The 13,946-nt window shown below is 38.3% G+C and overlaps 1 protein-coding gene across 3 annotated transcripts; it reads right to left on the reverse strand.

Annotated features, from left to right (window-relative positions):
• Nucleotides 1-3,319: 3,319 nt before the first annotated feature.
• LOC135674573 (putative ABC transporter C family member 15) lies at nucleotides 3,320-10,770 on the reverse strand. 3 transcript variants are annotated; one of them, XM_065184537.1, is made up of 10 exons: nucleotides 9,789-10,770; nucleotides 8,279-9,705; nucleotides 7,472-7,558; nucleotides 6,542-7,144; nucleotides 6,186-6,350; nucleotides 5,348-5,642; nucleotides 4,744-5,264; nucleotides 4,605-4,668; nucleotides 3,942-4,181; nucleotides 3,320-3,755 (listed from the first exon to the last, which is right to left on the reverse strand). In XM_065184537.1, the coding sequence occupies exons 1-10, from the start codon at nucleotides 10,195-10,197 to the stop codon at nucleotides 3,634-3,636; spliced, it is 3,933 nt and encodes a 1,310-aa protein (XP_065040609.1). In that variant the 5' UTR covers nucleotides 10,198-10,770; the 3' UTR covers nucleotides 3,320-3,633. The 3 variants fall into 3 exon arrangements, with proteins under 3 accessions (XP_065040609.1, XP_065040611.1, XP_065040610.1); XM_065184539.1 differs by lacking the exon at nucleotides 3,320-3,755 and having other exon boundaries at nucleotides 4,074-4,209; XM_065184538.1 differs by lacking the exons at nucleotides 3,320-3,755; nucleotides 3,942-4,181 and adding an exon at nucleotides 4,266-4,515.
• Nucleotides 10,771-13,946: the final 3,176 nt, after the last annotated feature.

A 13,946-nucleotide genomic window follows, 5' to 3' on the forward strand; every position in this document is an offset into this window, starting at 1 on the left:
GGCGTGGAATGGTGGGTTCGTGGGATTAGAATAAGATGAATGCCACTAAAGTTCGCACATATATACGGAGACTGCCACTACGCGTTCACTGGAACCATGTAAAACCACACCGGATGGTGGTGGGGCCCTCATTCTCTTCTGTCTGTGGGTCCTCCAAAAACACTGCGTCGAATCCTAAGTCGGGTCGGTGAACGAGAAATTTAAGAACATGTAAATAAAAGTCCGATGCGCACCCTCTATTTTATTTCATATATTTATTTTATCACCCTTTTTTTCTATTTTTAAACCAACCTTTTTTTTGTCTCTTCTTAATCATCATCAAGTTTGTAATAAATTAGATTAATATCTTGCTTATATGGGATGAAATGTGGAGGGGTTGAGAGGAACCAAGTGGCTTTAATATTTGTTGATGGAAAAATAATTTCTTATAATCTGATAAGGGGATGAGAGAGTTGATACAGAGTTGGTATTGTTTGGTGACATATGGCATGAACTTAACACCTACAAGACTGCCTAACCTCTTATTATTTAATAGCTAAAGTTTAGGGTGGTAACTCACTTTCTCATGGAAAATGCTCTTTAGATACTGCCCACTATTGACCTTTTAGGTATATAAATGTTATGTGATATGATATATTAATATGATGTGTGGTATGACATGGCATGATGTAATACAATATAAGATGATCTATAATATGCTATACTGTGTAAAGACATAACACAACACAAGAATACTGAAAAAATTTTGAGTTGTTTTTTAAAGAAAATATTCATATTTTATATATTTCCCAAAAGGTATCTTTTTTTTTTTCAAATAACACCTTTAATTTTAAAAAAAAATCTGAAAGACCCCTCAAAAGTTTTTAATCAAATTTTTATGCTTATTTTTTATCATTTTTAACTATTACAATATTTTCATTTAACTCATTTACAGTATTTTTCAATAATGTTTATAGTACTTTATTAGTACTAAAACTAATAGTAAAAAATATTATAAATGACATCATATCATGCCTCTTTAGCTTTCATTATTCATAGAATATTATAATTTCATAATTTTATATTTATAGTTAGTTTGATTGAAGTTAGAAATATATTTAGATCGTTTTATAGTATTTTTAAATAATTTTTAAAATATTTTTATTGTAGTAACCAGGCTAACAACAAAATGGATAGTTTAAGTATTTTTAAATTAGGATTACTATCAAAAAATAAAATAAAATTAGGGTACCAATTGAAAAATACCTAGATATTTTATAAAAAAATCTACCAAAAATTTCAATGTAATATTCATTATACTTTACTGATGTTTATTTAAAATTAGGGTTTTCTTATGATGATTATTGAAAATGTGTGTGTGTATATATAATATTATCCTTTTTTTTATCGACTACAGACTACTTTTCACTAAAAATCCTAAATGTAAATAGCAAAGCATAAATGCAAACCATATTTTATAGTGATTCGGTCGTCGTGACCTACATCCACTCTCAATTCCTCTTCGGTCGAGGCCATCGGCATCCACTAACGATCTTCTTTCAATGGGCGAAGATCAACTACCCTTTTACACCCCTCTTCTCCTTTTCATAGGTTTAGAGATAACCTTTTACAACCCTCTTCTATAAGGTATTCCTCACACACCTTCCTTGAAACTCTCTCTAAAATTTAGGAGGAGGGAACTCAACTTTCGAATAGAGTTTACAACTTTAGAATCACAGAGTTTTGCTCAACTTTCTTATTGTTCTATGTAGGAATAGTAGGGTATTTATAGACCACAATTGGCTTAAAAAATGGAGCAAAAAAATGTCTTATCTTGGGTTTCCCGGGTCCTGGTGATACCATCGCCTACAGCATTGACACTGGACGGTACCACCGCCTAATCTAGCAGTACCACCGCTTGGGAGACTGTGTCTGAGCGGTACCATCGCCTGACACTGCCATTGGGCAGTACCACCGCCCAATCTGGTGGTACCACTACCTTACACAGTCTCGGAGATTGTGCCACCGATGGTGCCACCTGTTGGGTCACTGTTTGAGCATTTTACTTAGCCCAACACAGTCCAAACTTAGGCCCAATTAGCCTTTAATTGAGTTGGCACAATTCCAACCCAATTATGTGCTAACTATAAATTTTAATGCATACTCTAAGCTAAATAAGTCTGATAAGTCTAGGTTTCTTCTGGCGAGCTTCCGGCGAACTTCCGACGATCTCTCGACAATGGTCCAATGGACTCCCGACAAACTCCTGGACTTCACGACGATCTTATTGAAGAGTTCCGATGAGCTTCTTTGGCAAGCTCTTGGACTTCTCAGTCAATTCCGACAGAACTTCTTACGAACGTCTGAACTTCCGACAAACTCCCAACAAAATCTCGTTCTTGACTCCGGAACTTCATTTTGATTTATGCCTTGATCGCTATCGTAGTTAATCCCGCACACTTAAAACCTACTTCGATCTAGACAATTATTACTAAGCTAATCAATTGTTGTCCGACATATCATTGGTTCATCGACGATTCTTCGGCGCATCGTCCTCTCTTACGGCCTATTGTCCAATCGACCAGTTGACCTCTGTAACTCCAATTTTCTTGGTATAATCTTTGCTCTTCTTGGCTCGATGCCCGATCCCATGACCCAAGGCCTTCTGTCGATACGTCAATCGATCCTCCGGCTCGGCATCCAATCTTCTGATATGTTCCACTCCGGTCCAACATGATTCTTCCTGCTTTAATTGTCTCTCCCTAATCGAAGCTTCCTACGTCACTTAAAACGTAGATAAGATAAACAATATCAATTGGTTTCATCTTCAAAATCCGAGATTCAACAAGGACCAGATACACCACTGGGACGATGGAATCGTTATCTGACAATGAGGTATCATCAACCATCCAGCATTCCATGAGCGAATCAATCAATGAACTTAGTCTCCAATGAGCACCTGCGTGGTATCCCTAGTATCCTCACATGAGCAACTATGAGACCAACTGTTTCCATCATATGGACAAATATATAACACACTAGTCTATCTGGTCATCCCGATGTCCCTCTCGAGTGACCTATGACCGAGATTATTTAGGGTTCATGTTTAAACGCGAATCGGTCTCATTATCATAATCTCATCATAATCTGATTCTCATTACACAGATCCATGAATATCACAATATATGCAATAGGTAATATAAAGTATTTATATTAGAAGACACCTATGAATAGCATGCAATAAGCAATATAATATAAAATATTTTATATTGAACATCATAATGCTTGCTGAGCACCTATAACTAGCGGTGTAACGCTATATGCATTAACCATCCTTCGATTCCACATTGAAGGTAGCTTTGTGTACTGCGATACCTTTTTCTTAGCATAAAAAAAGTATGGTTTGACAGTAGAAGCATGCTACACTAGTATTTTACACTCTGGAAGAGTATTAACATGTCCCATTAATTTCCATCCGCTCTTTCTTCCTGTTTTTTTTCCTCTGTTACTATACATATTAGTGCATGTATCCTATAGAAAGCAACTTTTTTTCTCTGTATATCGGTGTAAATTCCTATGTCATTAGATGATTGTATTTCCAGAATGAATGCAGAATCTTCTGATGTTTGTGTACTAACCACCTATTAGTTGCTTTCATTCAAGTTCTAATTCATGATTACTCTTGGACCTCCCAAGAAAATCGATCACCAATTTTGAGAAGGCCGATGATTCATCTTCGAGAAGTTCCTTAGGAGAACTGAACTCCAAAATTTTTCCTGCAACCAGGGGCGAACAAAAAGAGATGATTAGATGTTTTGTGCCATGAATTTAAAGAAAAAGATAGAGAATTACAATAAATATAATAAATGAGAATTGCAGTAATATCTACATTTTGTACTTCTTATAGACTCAAAATTGGACATGAAAAGACACCCTATTTTTTCACCATTGTTGAGTTTTACCTTCATCGAGAACCAGAACCAGGTCACTGTCAATGACGGTGGGTATTCGATGTGCCACTGTAATGACAGTGCAGTTATTGGTTATTTCTCTGATAGTTTTCTGAATAAAATTATCAGTTGCTGTGTCTACTGATGCTGTGGCCTCATCCAAAACTAGGATCCTCCTCTTGTCTAACAGCACCCTTGCCAAGCAAACAAGCTGCCTCTGCCCAACACTCCAATTCTCCCCATCTTCAGCAACTGCATCATAATTCCTGTCTCATGTTATCTGAAGGACAAACATAGAAACAGAAGGAACTAAACTTTAAGCTAGTTTTCTTAATGAAGATCTTGATGTATGCTGTGGAACAATAGGTCTGCAGCATGAATGTCCAATGAAAAGGAAAGTAATATTACAAAGTTCAACAGTTGTGTTTTTTTAAGTTTATTATAAGTGTATTTTTAACACACTGCAACTTTTAACTGCCTAAAACGAACAAAAATTGTGTAAAATGTCACCCAGCAACAATTTGATGAGTTCACTCAAGTGCTTCTTGGAATGGTTTTTATAATTCTCCATGCCGTTGATTTGTTCCTTTTGAGAAATAAACAATATAGTTGATTTACTAGTTGCTCAAAACTTGTAAGGAACTTGAATGCATTTGCATATAGACATTAAATTACCTGGTGCATCAAGCAGTCTCTGATCTTGTTTTACTATCTCTCCAAGTCGACACTTGTAGAGTGCCTGGAAGAGTTTGCTTCAGTCAACTGCTAACTTCATAAAATAACAAATAAATACAAAGCATTATTAGTTCTTTACCTCCCAGATTTCGGAGTCTGGATGCTGCTGCAAAGGATCTAAGTTTGTTCTCACAGTTCCTTGGAAAAGTGTTGGTTCTTGTGGTATTATACTCAACCTAGATCTCAAGTCATGTAAACCAATTTGGCTAATATCTATGCTATCAATCACTATCCTTCCTGATGTTGGTTCTACTACTCTGAAAAGAGTTTGGATGAGTGTCGATTTCCCACTTCCTGTCCTGCCCACGACTCCAATTTTCTTCCCTCCAGGCAAAGTGCAACTGAGCCCTTTTAGGATCATAGGAAGATTAGGTTTGTAACGAACCTTGAGATCATCAAGTTCAATGGTTCCAGATGTGGGCCAGTTTTCTTCTGGCCTGGAATGCTCAATTACCAGAGGAGCCTCGCTAGGTATGGCTGAGAATTGCAGAATTCTCTCTACAGAGATCATCTTGTTTTCCACATTGCAGATATTCCATATAACCCATGCCTGTAGTACATTTAGGTTCAAGCCATATGTTGCAGCTAGTCCTGCAAGGCCTGAGGTAAAATCAAGTTAGGCATTTTCTCTGTAGTCATACCACCCAAAATAATTACTATCGCGATACTTGAATAGAACTTACTGGGATCAATAGTATTTCTGGGCATGGACACCAAGATGGTTAGCATTGCAAAGAATACTAGGTTGAACAGAAAGTTGATTCGAACTGAGAGCCATTCCATGGTTGCATAGTTGTGAAAGGTAATTCGTGAATAGTCATCAATCAAGGTGAGGTTCCTTTTACGAAAGCGCTCTTCCTGATTGAAGCTGCGGATGGTAGCAGCTCCAGCAAGTGATTCAGAGAAATGATGCAGGATAGGAGCTTTTTGAATTCCAACCATTCTAGCTAGTTCTCTAGCAGCACTGATGTAGTAATTCTGCAATCAGTCAGTGACCCTTTAGACAGAGAACAACTGAAAGCTAATAAAGTTATGAGCAATAGACTTATGCACTACAAAATGGAAGTTTTGGTCTAGTAGAAGGATCAGAAGTGTGAATGCCACGATGAACAAGTTGAGGGGCATAGGAATCTCTATTTACAAGATTAGTTAATGTTCTTTATTATTTTACAAGGATTTGAAACCGACAAGAAGATAAAGTATGTGGAGTCAGAGAAAAAAAAAAGAAACAGGTATACAAAAGGGCAGGAGGATAGGGAGACAAGAAAGAGGAATTAACCATCTAGACATTTTATGAAACAGCAGACCATTGTTGATTGAATAAACAATGATGTTTAGGTATATTAGACAATAACAAAAATTGCAAAGGTGAACATTATGCTCTAAAAAATGTTTTTTTCACTTCTTTCTCTTTATAACATATTATTTACCTTATCTAATGAGATCCTGTAAAAGATGGCAATGGATAATTTCTTATACATGTTAACACTACAAATTTTACAGGATCGTCATTTCACTTACCTGATACCAGATGGAGATTGTGAATACAACAATGAAGAGAATGAATACTGGCCATGCCACTTGACTCATGAGAATAATGATGGACAGAAGCTGAATAAGTGCAAAAACCAATCCCGCCACTCTGTATGGAATATCTGTGTCAACAGTACTCTGGTCTGTTGAAGACTGAAAAAGGGTAAGGTTGTTAAATTCACTGCATGATATTCTGGAAGTTTCTGAAACTATCAAAGCTCTTAGAGGAAAATTTAAGTACACCAAATACTGTTAATCTTGCTGTACTAATAAAGAGATTTGTTGTGATAACTAATTTGCCTTCTGAAACAGGAGCAATAATAGGAGAAACATTAGGTACTGACCCTGTTAAGAATTCGACTGGTATGTGTTGAGTCAAAAAATGACATTGGTGCTTTAATAATGCTTGTTATCATTCCAACAAATAGCTTCTGAGCTGTCTCAATGGCAATGGTTGAAAGCAAAACTGCCCTTCCTAATACAAACACTGAGCTGCTGGCAGACAGTAGAACAAAAATTCCAATCAATTTTTCTCTACTGACTCGATCCTCCTTTTCGGTTGCCCAGGCAACCCAGTAGTTGCTGCCCATCTGTAGACCCTGGAAGAGAACTTGACAGAACAGTAGTACTGGAATAAAAGCCCCTTTATATGCTGAAGTCACAAAGGTACGGTAGACATGCCATTTCACCCGTCCAAATTCCCTTTCTTCTTCACATGATCTCTCTGAAAGTTCGGAGACTTTGCTTTGATCAAAGAGTTTTGCTTCTGCATGATTTTCTTGCTTCATCCTGTGTCTTGTGGTTATTGATGAACTGTGCTCTTTTGATGGACTGACTTGGCTTAATGATTGATTATGTGCAGCTATTTGCTGAACAAGGTCTCCATTGCTGTCCATCATCAGATCTTCATACTTACCAGACTGAACCACCTTTCCATCCTTCAAGACCTGAAAAATGTTGGTGAAGGAAATAAATTTTAGTCTTCATTATCAGGTATGAGATCACTGCAAGCTTTTCTTCTGCTTCACATTTTTCTCTATATATTATAATCATAAATATTATCCCCATGGATCATGATGAGTTGTTGTCTAGTGAATTATACTTAACCATGAAACAAAATGCACTGTTACAGGCTTACAGCAACCGTTTCACGCTATTAATTACACTAGTAGCAGGCTTTCACCAGCATATAATAAGCCAATCAAACTATCCAAGAAAATTTACCTAATATTATGTGCTTTAACTGGAATGAATATAGAAATTTTTTAGGTTACCAGGATAAGATCCGCTGCATCTATGAACTCCAGTTGATGTGTGGCATAAATAACCGTCTTAGCGGACAGAAGCCCCATCAAACATTCCTGCACACGAGCCCTAGCTTTTTGTCAGATACTCCATCTTTGGAAAATCAATAGATCATCTATTAAAATATAATCGAACATCTTGAAACCATGAAAAAATTGTCGAAAAAAACTCATGAATTAGTGGTGGAATTTTAGGGAAGAACCACTTTATGCTTGATATCTGATTTGAAAAACCTGGATGTTCTTTGAAATTCTATTCTACACAGATCATCACCAGACCATCATTTCCTGGACTTTGCCTTGTATATATTTCCTGATTTTGCAATATCCTTGCAGTTGTATGGACCAATAAGTGAGTGTGATAAGAACACTGGAATTAACTTATCTCAAATCAATTTGGCTATGGCCATCTAATCACCATTTTGTGATAATGCAGGGTTAAAACTGTGAGAGTTCCAAGTATAAGTTGATCTTATCTTCCTAAAAATTCAGGCTTTCGAGGATTGTGATCATCAGGTGAAAATTTTATCATGGGTATCAAAACAGGTCATGAGTTTGTATATGCACCCTTTAAATTTAGTTAGGTTCTTGTGTCGACTAAATCATCGTCTTAAACTTTTTCCTTATAGCCTAAGTTCTTGTGATTAGTTGTTACCCAATTGAAATCTTAGTCAAAATGACAAAGTTATATGATCAGATAACCAAACCTGTCATACCTACCATGATTTCACTCAAAAAGAGAATTCCAAACAAAGATGGGAGACAACATGCTCATACCTTAAAGAGGTGTCTCCTGGTGTGTGCATCCACAGCACTGAAGGGATCATCCAACAAGTAGATATCTGCATTGTTGTAGATGGCTCTTGCCAGCTGAATCCTTTGCTTCTGCCCTCCACTCAAATTAATTCCCCTCTCTCCTACCACAGTCAAGTCCCCATCCGCCCATGCTCCAACATCTCTATCCAAAGCACAAGCTTCCATCACTTCCCTGTACCATCTCCTGTCCATCTCCTTCCCAAACAATACGTTTTCTTGAATTGTTCCTGTTTGGATCCAAGCACTTTGAGGAACATATGCTCTCGATCCTAAGACACTGACTCTTCCTCCGCTAATCCATGGAATCTCTCCTATGATGCTACAGAGGAAGCTGGATTTTCCTGATCCAACAGCCCCGCATAACGCGACCTTTTCTCCTCTCATGATATGAATCTTCTTTTCAATCTTCAGTGTGGGTGTTCTCGACATGGAATCAGCTTCCCAGGTGTACTCCCCCGGCTCGATCTCTACTCCGATTTCTGAGGTCTCGGATTGGTTGCTTGGCTTCAACCGCTTCTGTTCTTCTTCTTTAATGAAGTCCTGGATTCTGTGTATCGAGACTTTGGTCTGTGCGATCATGTTGACCAGCTCTGGGAGATTGTAGATTGGTTCTTGCAGGATTCTGAACGTGGCCAGAGCTGAGAGCACCGTGCCGGCGGTCAGGGGTGCCCTCACGAGTATGCAGACACCAAAGGCGACGACTGAAACCAAAGTGGGAGACGCCCAGAAGAGGAAGGCAATGGCGGAGCATGTGTAGAGGTATCTCCTGAGCCAACTCCTCTCCACATTTCTATTCTCGAGCAACTTGTTCAAGTAAGCTGTTTCCCAAGCATGCAGTTTCAATACTCTCATGCACTTCAATGTCTCTGCTGTGGCTTTCATCCTCCCGTCCTTCGCTTCCATGATCTTAGAGTGGAGCCTCTGTTGCAGATTCGCCAGCGGCGTGTTGCTCACCATCACCAGGATCGTCACGGCGAGCGCCGAGAACGAGGCTGCTGCACCGAGGTTTCTGTAAAGGATGAGCAGAGCCAGGGTGACCTGCAAGGGGAGCAACCAAACGCCATGGATGTACCAGAAGAAGTCACAGATCTTTTCGACGTCCACGTCGAGAAAATTGACGATCTTTCCTGTGCTGGCGCCGGCGTGCTTGATCGCAAGAGACTTGTTGTAGATGGCAACCATGAGCGCTGCTCGAACTCGCACGCCGATTTGGCGTGCGCCGAAGTACCATTGCCGCTGCGTCAGTGACTCCGCCGTCTTCGCCACGAAGAACAGCGCAGCCAGTCCGTATCCGTAGTACAGCCCGCCGCTCGAATCTTCTCCGGAGATGAATCCCACGAAGTTGGTGATCAGGAGAGGTCCGAGATAGGATGAGAACGTGTTGAGTCCTGCACAACACGTTCCTTATGAACGCGGTCAAATCAGAGGAAAAGAAGGTGTCTAGTGCATTAGCATGTGAAGGTTTCTGTACCAGCGATGACGGCATTCCAAGCCAAAGGCCGCCAAACTGCTCGAACGACGACTCCCAGAAGCGCGGTTGACCACGGCTTCTGGCCTCCCAGCGACTCTTGCAACAAGGAGAAGGAGCTCTCCGCAGTCTCGGACGGAGGAACTCCGGGAAGATGCGGGAGCTCGAGCCTCTCAGCTCGGCCCTTCTCAAAGACCGGATTCAGCCAGCGAAACGTGAGGCGGCTCCAGTGCCCAGCCACGGTGAAGCCATCTCCGCCGACACCGTCATGCTCATCTGACAGCAGCGACCGTTCTAGCTCTGGATTGGCCTTTTGGGAGCTCCTCCTTGATCCTACAAACTCCAGAAGAATCCAAGCGAACAGCAGCGAGAAAATTACCACGTAAAGGTAATCCATAAGCATCATCTCCATGGAAGAAGTAAGTAGACAAGCTTCGGAAACCAGAAAGCCTCGCTGTTCAACAAGGAGAAGCTGCTCTCAGGCATTATTTATACTGCTGTCATGCATCCTCTCCCTCTCAGTGGTTGTCCTCGACGAACAAACAAAGCACCAGATCCCATCCCACTGCCCTCCTCAGCACAAGGTTCAGAGGAATCTACGGATGCCTCACCTATGTGTTCATGGAGACCTCATGCAAGTTTAATCCGAAGAAAGACAAAGGAGAAAGACGAGAACAAGATCAGGTCTGACAGACAACTCTGCGAGACGACGGCAGGGGGAAACCAAATCGTGTGAGACATGTAGACTCCCCTGTATATGGAGATGCACATAAGGGGAAACCAAATCGTGTGATATCCCGTGGTGCACGGAATCCCGGGATTCACTACTGCCCTCTTAGTAGTAAATTCGAATAGTGATTTTGGTATCATACGGAGTCGTACTAATGCGAATCGAAGTTTCAACAGGTCAATTAGTTTAAATCTGTGCTCTTCTTCGACTCCGATCCAAACTCTCTGTATATTAATGGTAAGTTCCGACTCGTTCACGCACGAAAATTAAAGTGGAGTACCAGTGCATGCATGTAAGGATGACGAGGACCGGCGCACGTGCCGCTCTGATGCCATCCTGCGCACGCTATCGCGCACAGGCACCGCGGATCCTACGTGGCGACGATACGTCAACGTGTGCTGTCAGAAATAGCAATGAATTGTATTTTATTTTAGACTCATCAAAGATAATATATCAATTATCCCATCAGATCGAATCATTAAGTTCTAAACCAAAATCTAATTTAATTTTGTTGCTTATTGGCATATCCAACAAACTTTTAGTCATCTTTAAATCTGATATGATATATAAATTAGTAAGCATTGATTTGATTCCATACGTAACATCGAGTCTCAATTAGTCAATTCATAAATGCAAATTATTATAACTGGTGTTTTCGTTGCTACCTAATCTTTGCCTTACAATAATGATCGATAAATTTTAATACTTCCTAATTATTATATTTTGATTATATAATTATTAAAATCAAATCAAACAAAATGTCTTTTAAATACTTACCATTATTGATTAGATTTCAACCATATATATTCTAATAATCAAATGATAGTGAATCAAACCATGAAAAAATCGAAAATAGAATTAAAAGAATAGTTACAAACGTATATCGAATTAGATTCACGCAACTTAATAGATTAAGTTTTTGGATTGAATTGATGTCTGACTCGATATTATTTAATCGATCTCTCGATAACTCAGTTTTCATGGAGCCCAACCAATCAAAATACGTGGAGGATGGCGTGCGTTGAACTACAATTCCCACCTAGTCAAGTAGGACATTGTTGAAATATTCTATGTATATATATGCGGACTCGAAGCCCTAAGGAGAGATATCAGCTTCAACATATCAGCTTCTAATGCTCTCAGCATCCAACTCTAAAATCCACGCATACAAGAAAAGGATAGCTGCTGCCAATGTCCTCATTGTTCCACTTGATCATCTCTATCTAATCCACCCAAAGTACACACATTCCACAGAAACATCAATACAATTCTGCAGTCAAATTACGGGAGAGAGATGCAGATGAACACACAGTGTCGACATAGCATCCCTCTCATAACACACACATCACTGTTCTCGGTCTCCTTCTTCTTCACACCACACGCACACTTCTCTCTCTCTCTCTCTCTCTCTCTCTCTCTCTCTCTATCGATAGCTGTTGTTGATGACGATTAGCATCATCAACATGATTCTTGATGGGAATATATTCGTCAACAAGCAACGGTGGCATTGGCTGCCTGCATGCTTATCTAATGAGGAAGAAGAAGACTGCTGTGGTTGGCGTGCTAACCTCCGCGCTAGCAAACAAGGCGACTCGGTGCATGGAGACTTCTCGTCTTTCCAGAAACCAAAGCTTATCCGATGAACCGCAAGCAGACAAGGCTACGTCGAAGATGAACTCATAATATAATGCCCGAATAGCGGGACGAATCGTTGACCCAGAAACGTTCCTGGAAACGTGGACACGTCAGGACAGGTTCGATCACGTAAGCCTCCCACGTCAGCTGCCAGCTTCGTCGACGTCACGTTGCCTTTGAACATATGGGTTGGTGGATGCCGAATTGAAATCGAAATCGAATCCGAATCAGAATCCGGTCGATGATTTAATAGTTTTGAACCGAAATGGGGCCATACGGTTTGATTCTGATTCCTAGAAATCGAAATCACAACGTTTAAAACTAGCTAACTTTTTTTTAATTAAATAAAAATAAAATAAAATAAATAGATTGTATGGTGTGATGATTTTTTACTTTAAAACTCGTAATGATTTGAGTTTAAATATTGATGAAATAATTTATTTTTTTAATAATTGAAACCGAATGAATAAATAAATAAATATATCCATGTTGATCTATACGAATTATTTATAATAAATATAATATTAAAATTGGTGTGTGATTATCCAACCACTCTATTAATGTCGTGGATGTGAGATTGATGTGTCCCTTTCATAATCTATTATATTATAAGATTTGATCACCAAAGAAGATTGATTTTTTAACTCAATCATTCCGACACACGAGTTGATAAAGCTTAAGATTAAATATTAAGAGAGTGTCGAAGAAGGGGAGAGAAGAGAGAATATAATATTTATAATCGAGCTTCTTATGTATTATCGTCTAAGAAAATATTCTCTAAATTATATAAATATTTTCGATCTTACGTAATAAATTTTGTTGTTACGTACCATTTCGATATTCACGTGTTAAGTTCTCTAGAATTTTTTTTTAAGTATCAAAAAGATTACTCGTAAATATGTATTGTAATCAATTGAATCAAATGAAATATGGGAAAAATACGAAAGATTTTTAGGACGTGGATATAATAATGAGTTGGGCCTTATTGGGCCGGCCCATATAAAACTATTGCTATGGCAAATTGGGTTCAATGATGACTTGGCCAAGCCCACATTACACCTCGAATTGTCACTTATCAAAAATTATTTTTAATAAAAAAATAATACTTTTATCATATTATTATTACAATTAAAATAATATTTGATCAGACATTTAAAAAGTGGGAAGATCGGGATCCGACCGATAAGACCAAAGGAATATTGGGATAGGTAGACTCGGAATAGAAGCATTCAGTGTAGTCGAACTCGACCCGTTCGGGCTCTGATTTTTATGATTCGATTATGTAAGATTATTGCCAATAATTCATTGATTTTATTGCCATATTCTTAATACAAAAGCAACACAAAAGTTAACAGCTTCCTTAATAATATAAACAAAATTAATATGAGGCAGACACATAAATGCCTCCAATTCACTTAATTAGGGTTAATTATATATTATTCTTTATATTTAGATCCTATTAATATTAAGGCCTTTGTATTTAAAAAAATTTTATATTGAGATCTTTATAATTCTAAAAGTAAAATAAATAATCTCATTTATCTTGATATTGTCAGTTAGTTGTACTGAGAGAAAAATAAAATAAAAAAATATCAAAATTATATTTATACTCATCTTTTTAATTAATGATATTACGATAAATTAAATTATTTATTATATTTTAAAAATTATAAAAAAAATTAATTTAAAATTTTTAAATATAGATATCATAATATTAATAGGTTCTAAGTATAGGGATAATATGTAATTAGCCCCGGTAACTAACTATGATGATTGAGTCAACTCTTGGCTTGCGG

This window comes from Musa acuminata, chromosome BXJ1-5 (genome assembly GCF_036884655.1).
Source record: "Musa acuminata AAA Group cultivar baxijiao chromosome BXJ1-5, Cavendish_Baxijiao_AAA, whole genome shotgun sequence".
Classification (NCBI taxonomy): domain Eukaryota; kingdom Viridiplantae; phylum Streptophyta; class Magnoliopsida; order Zingiberales; family Musaceae; genus Musa; species Musa acuminata.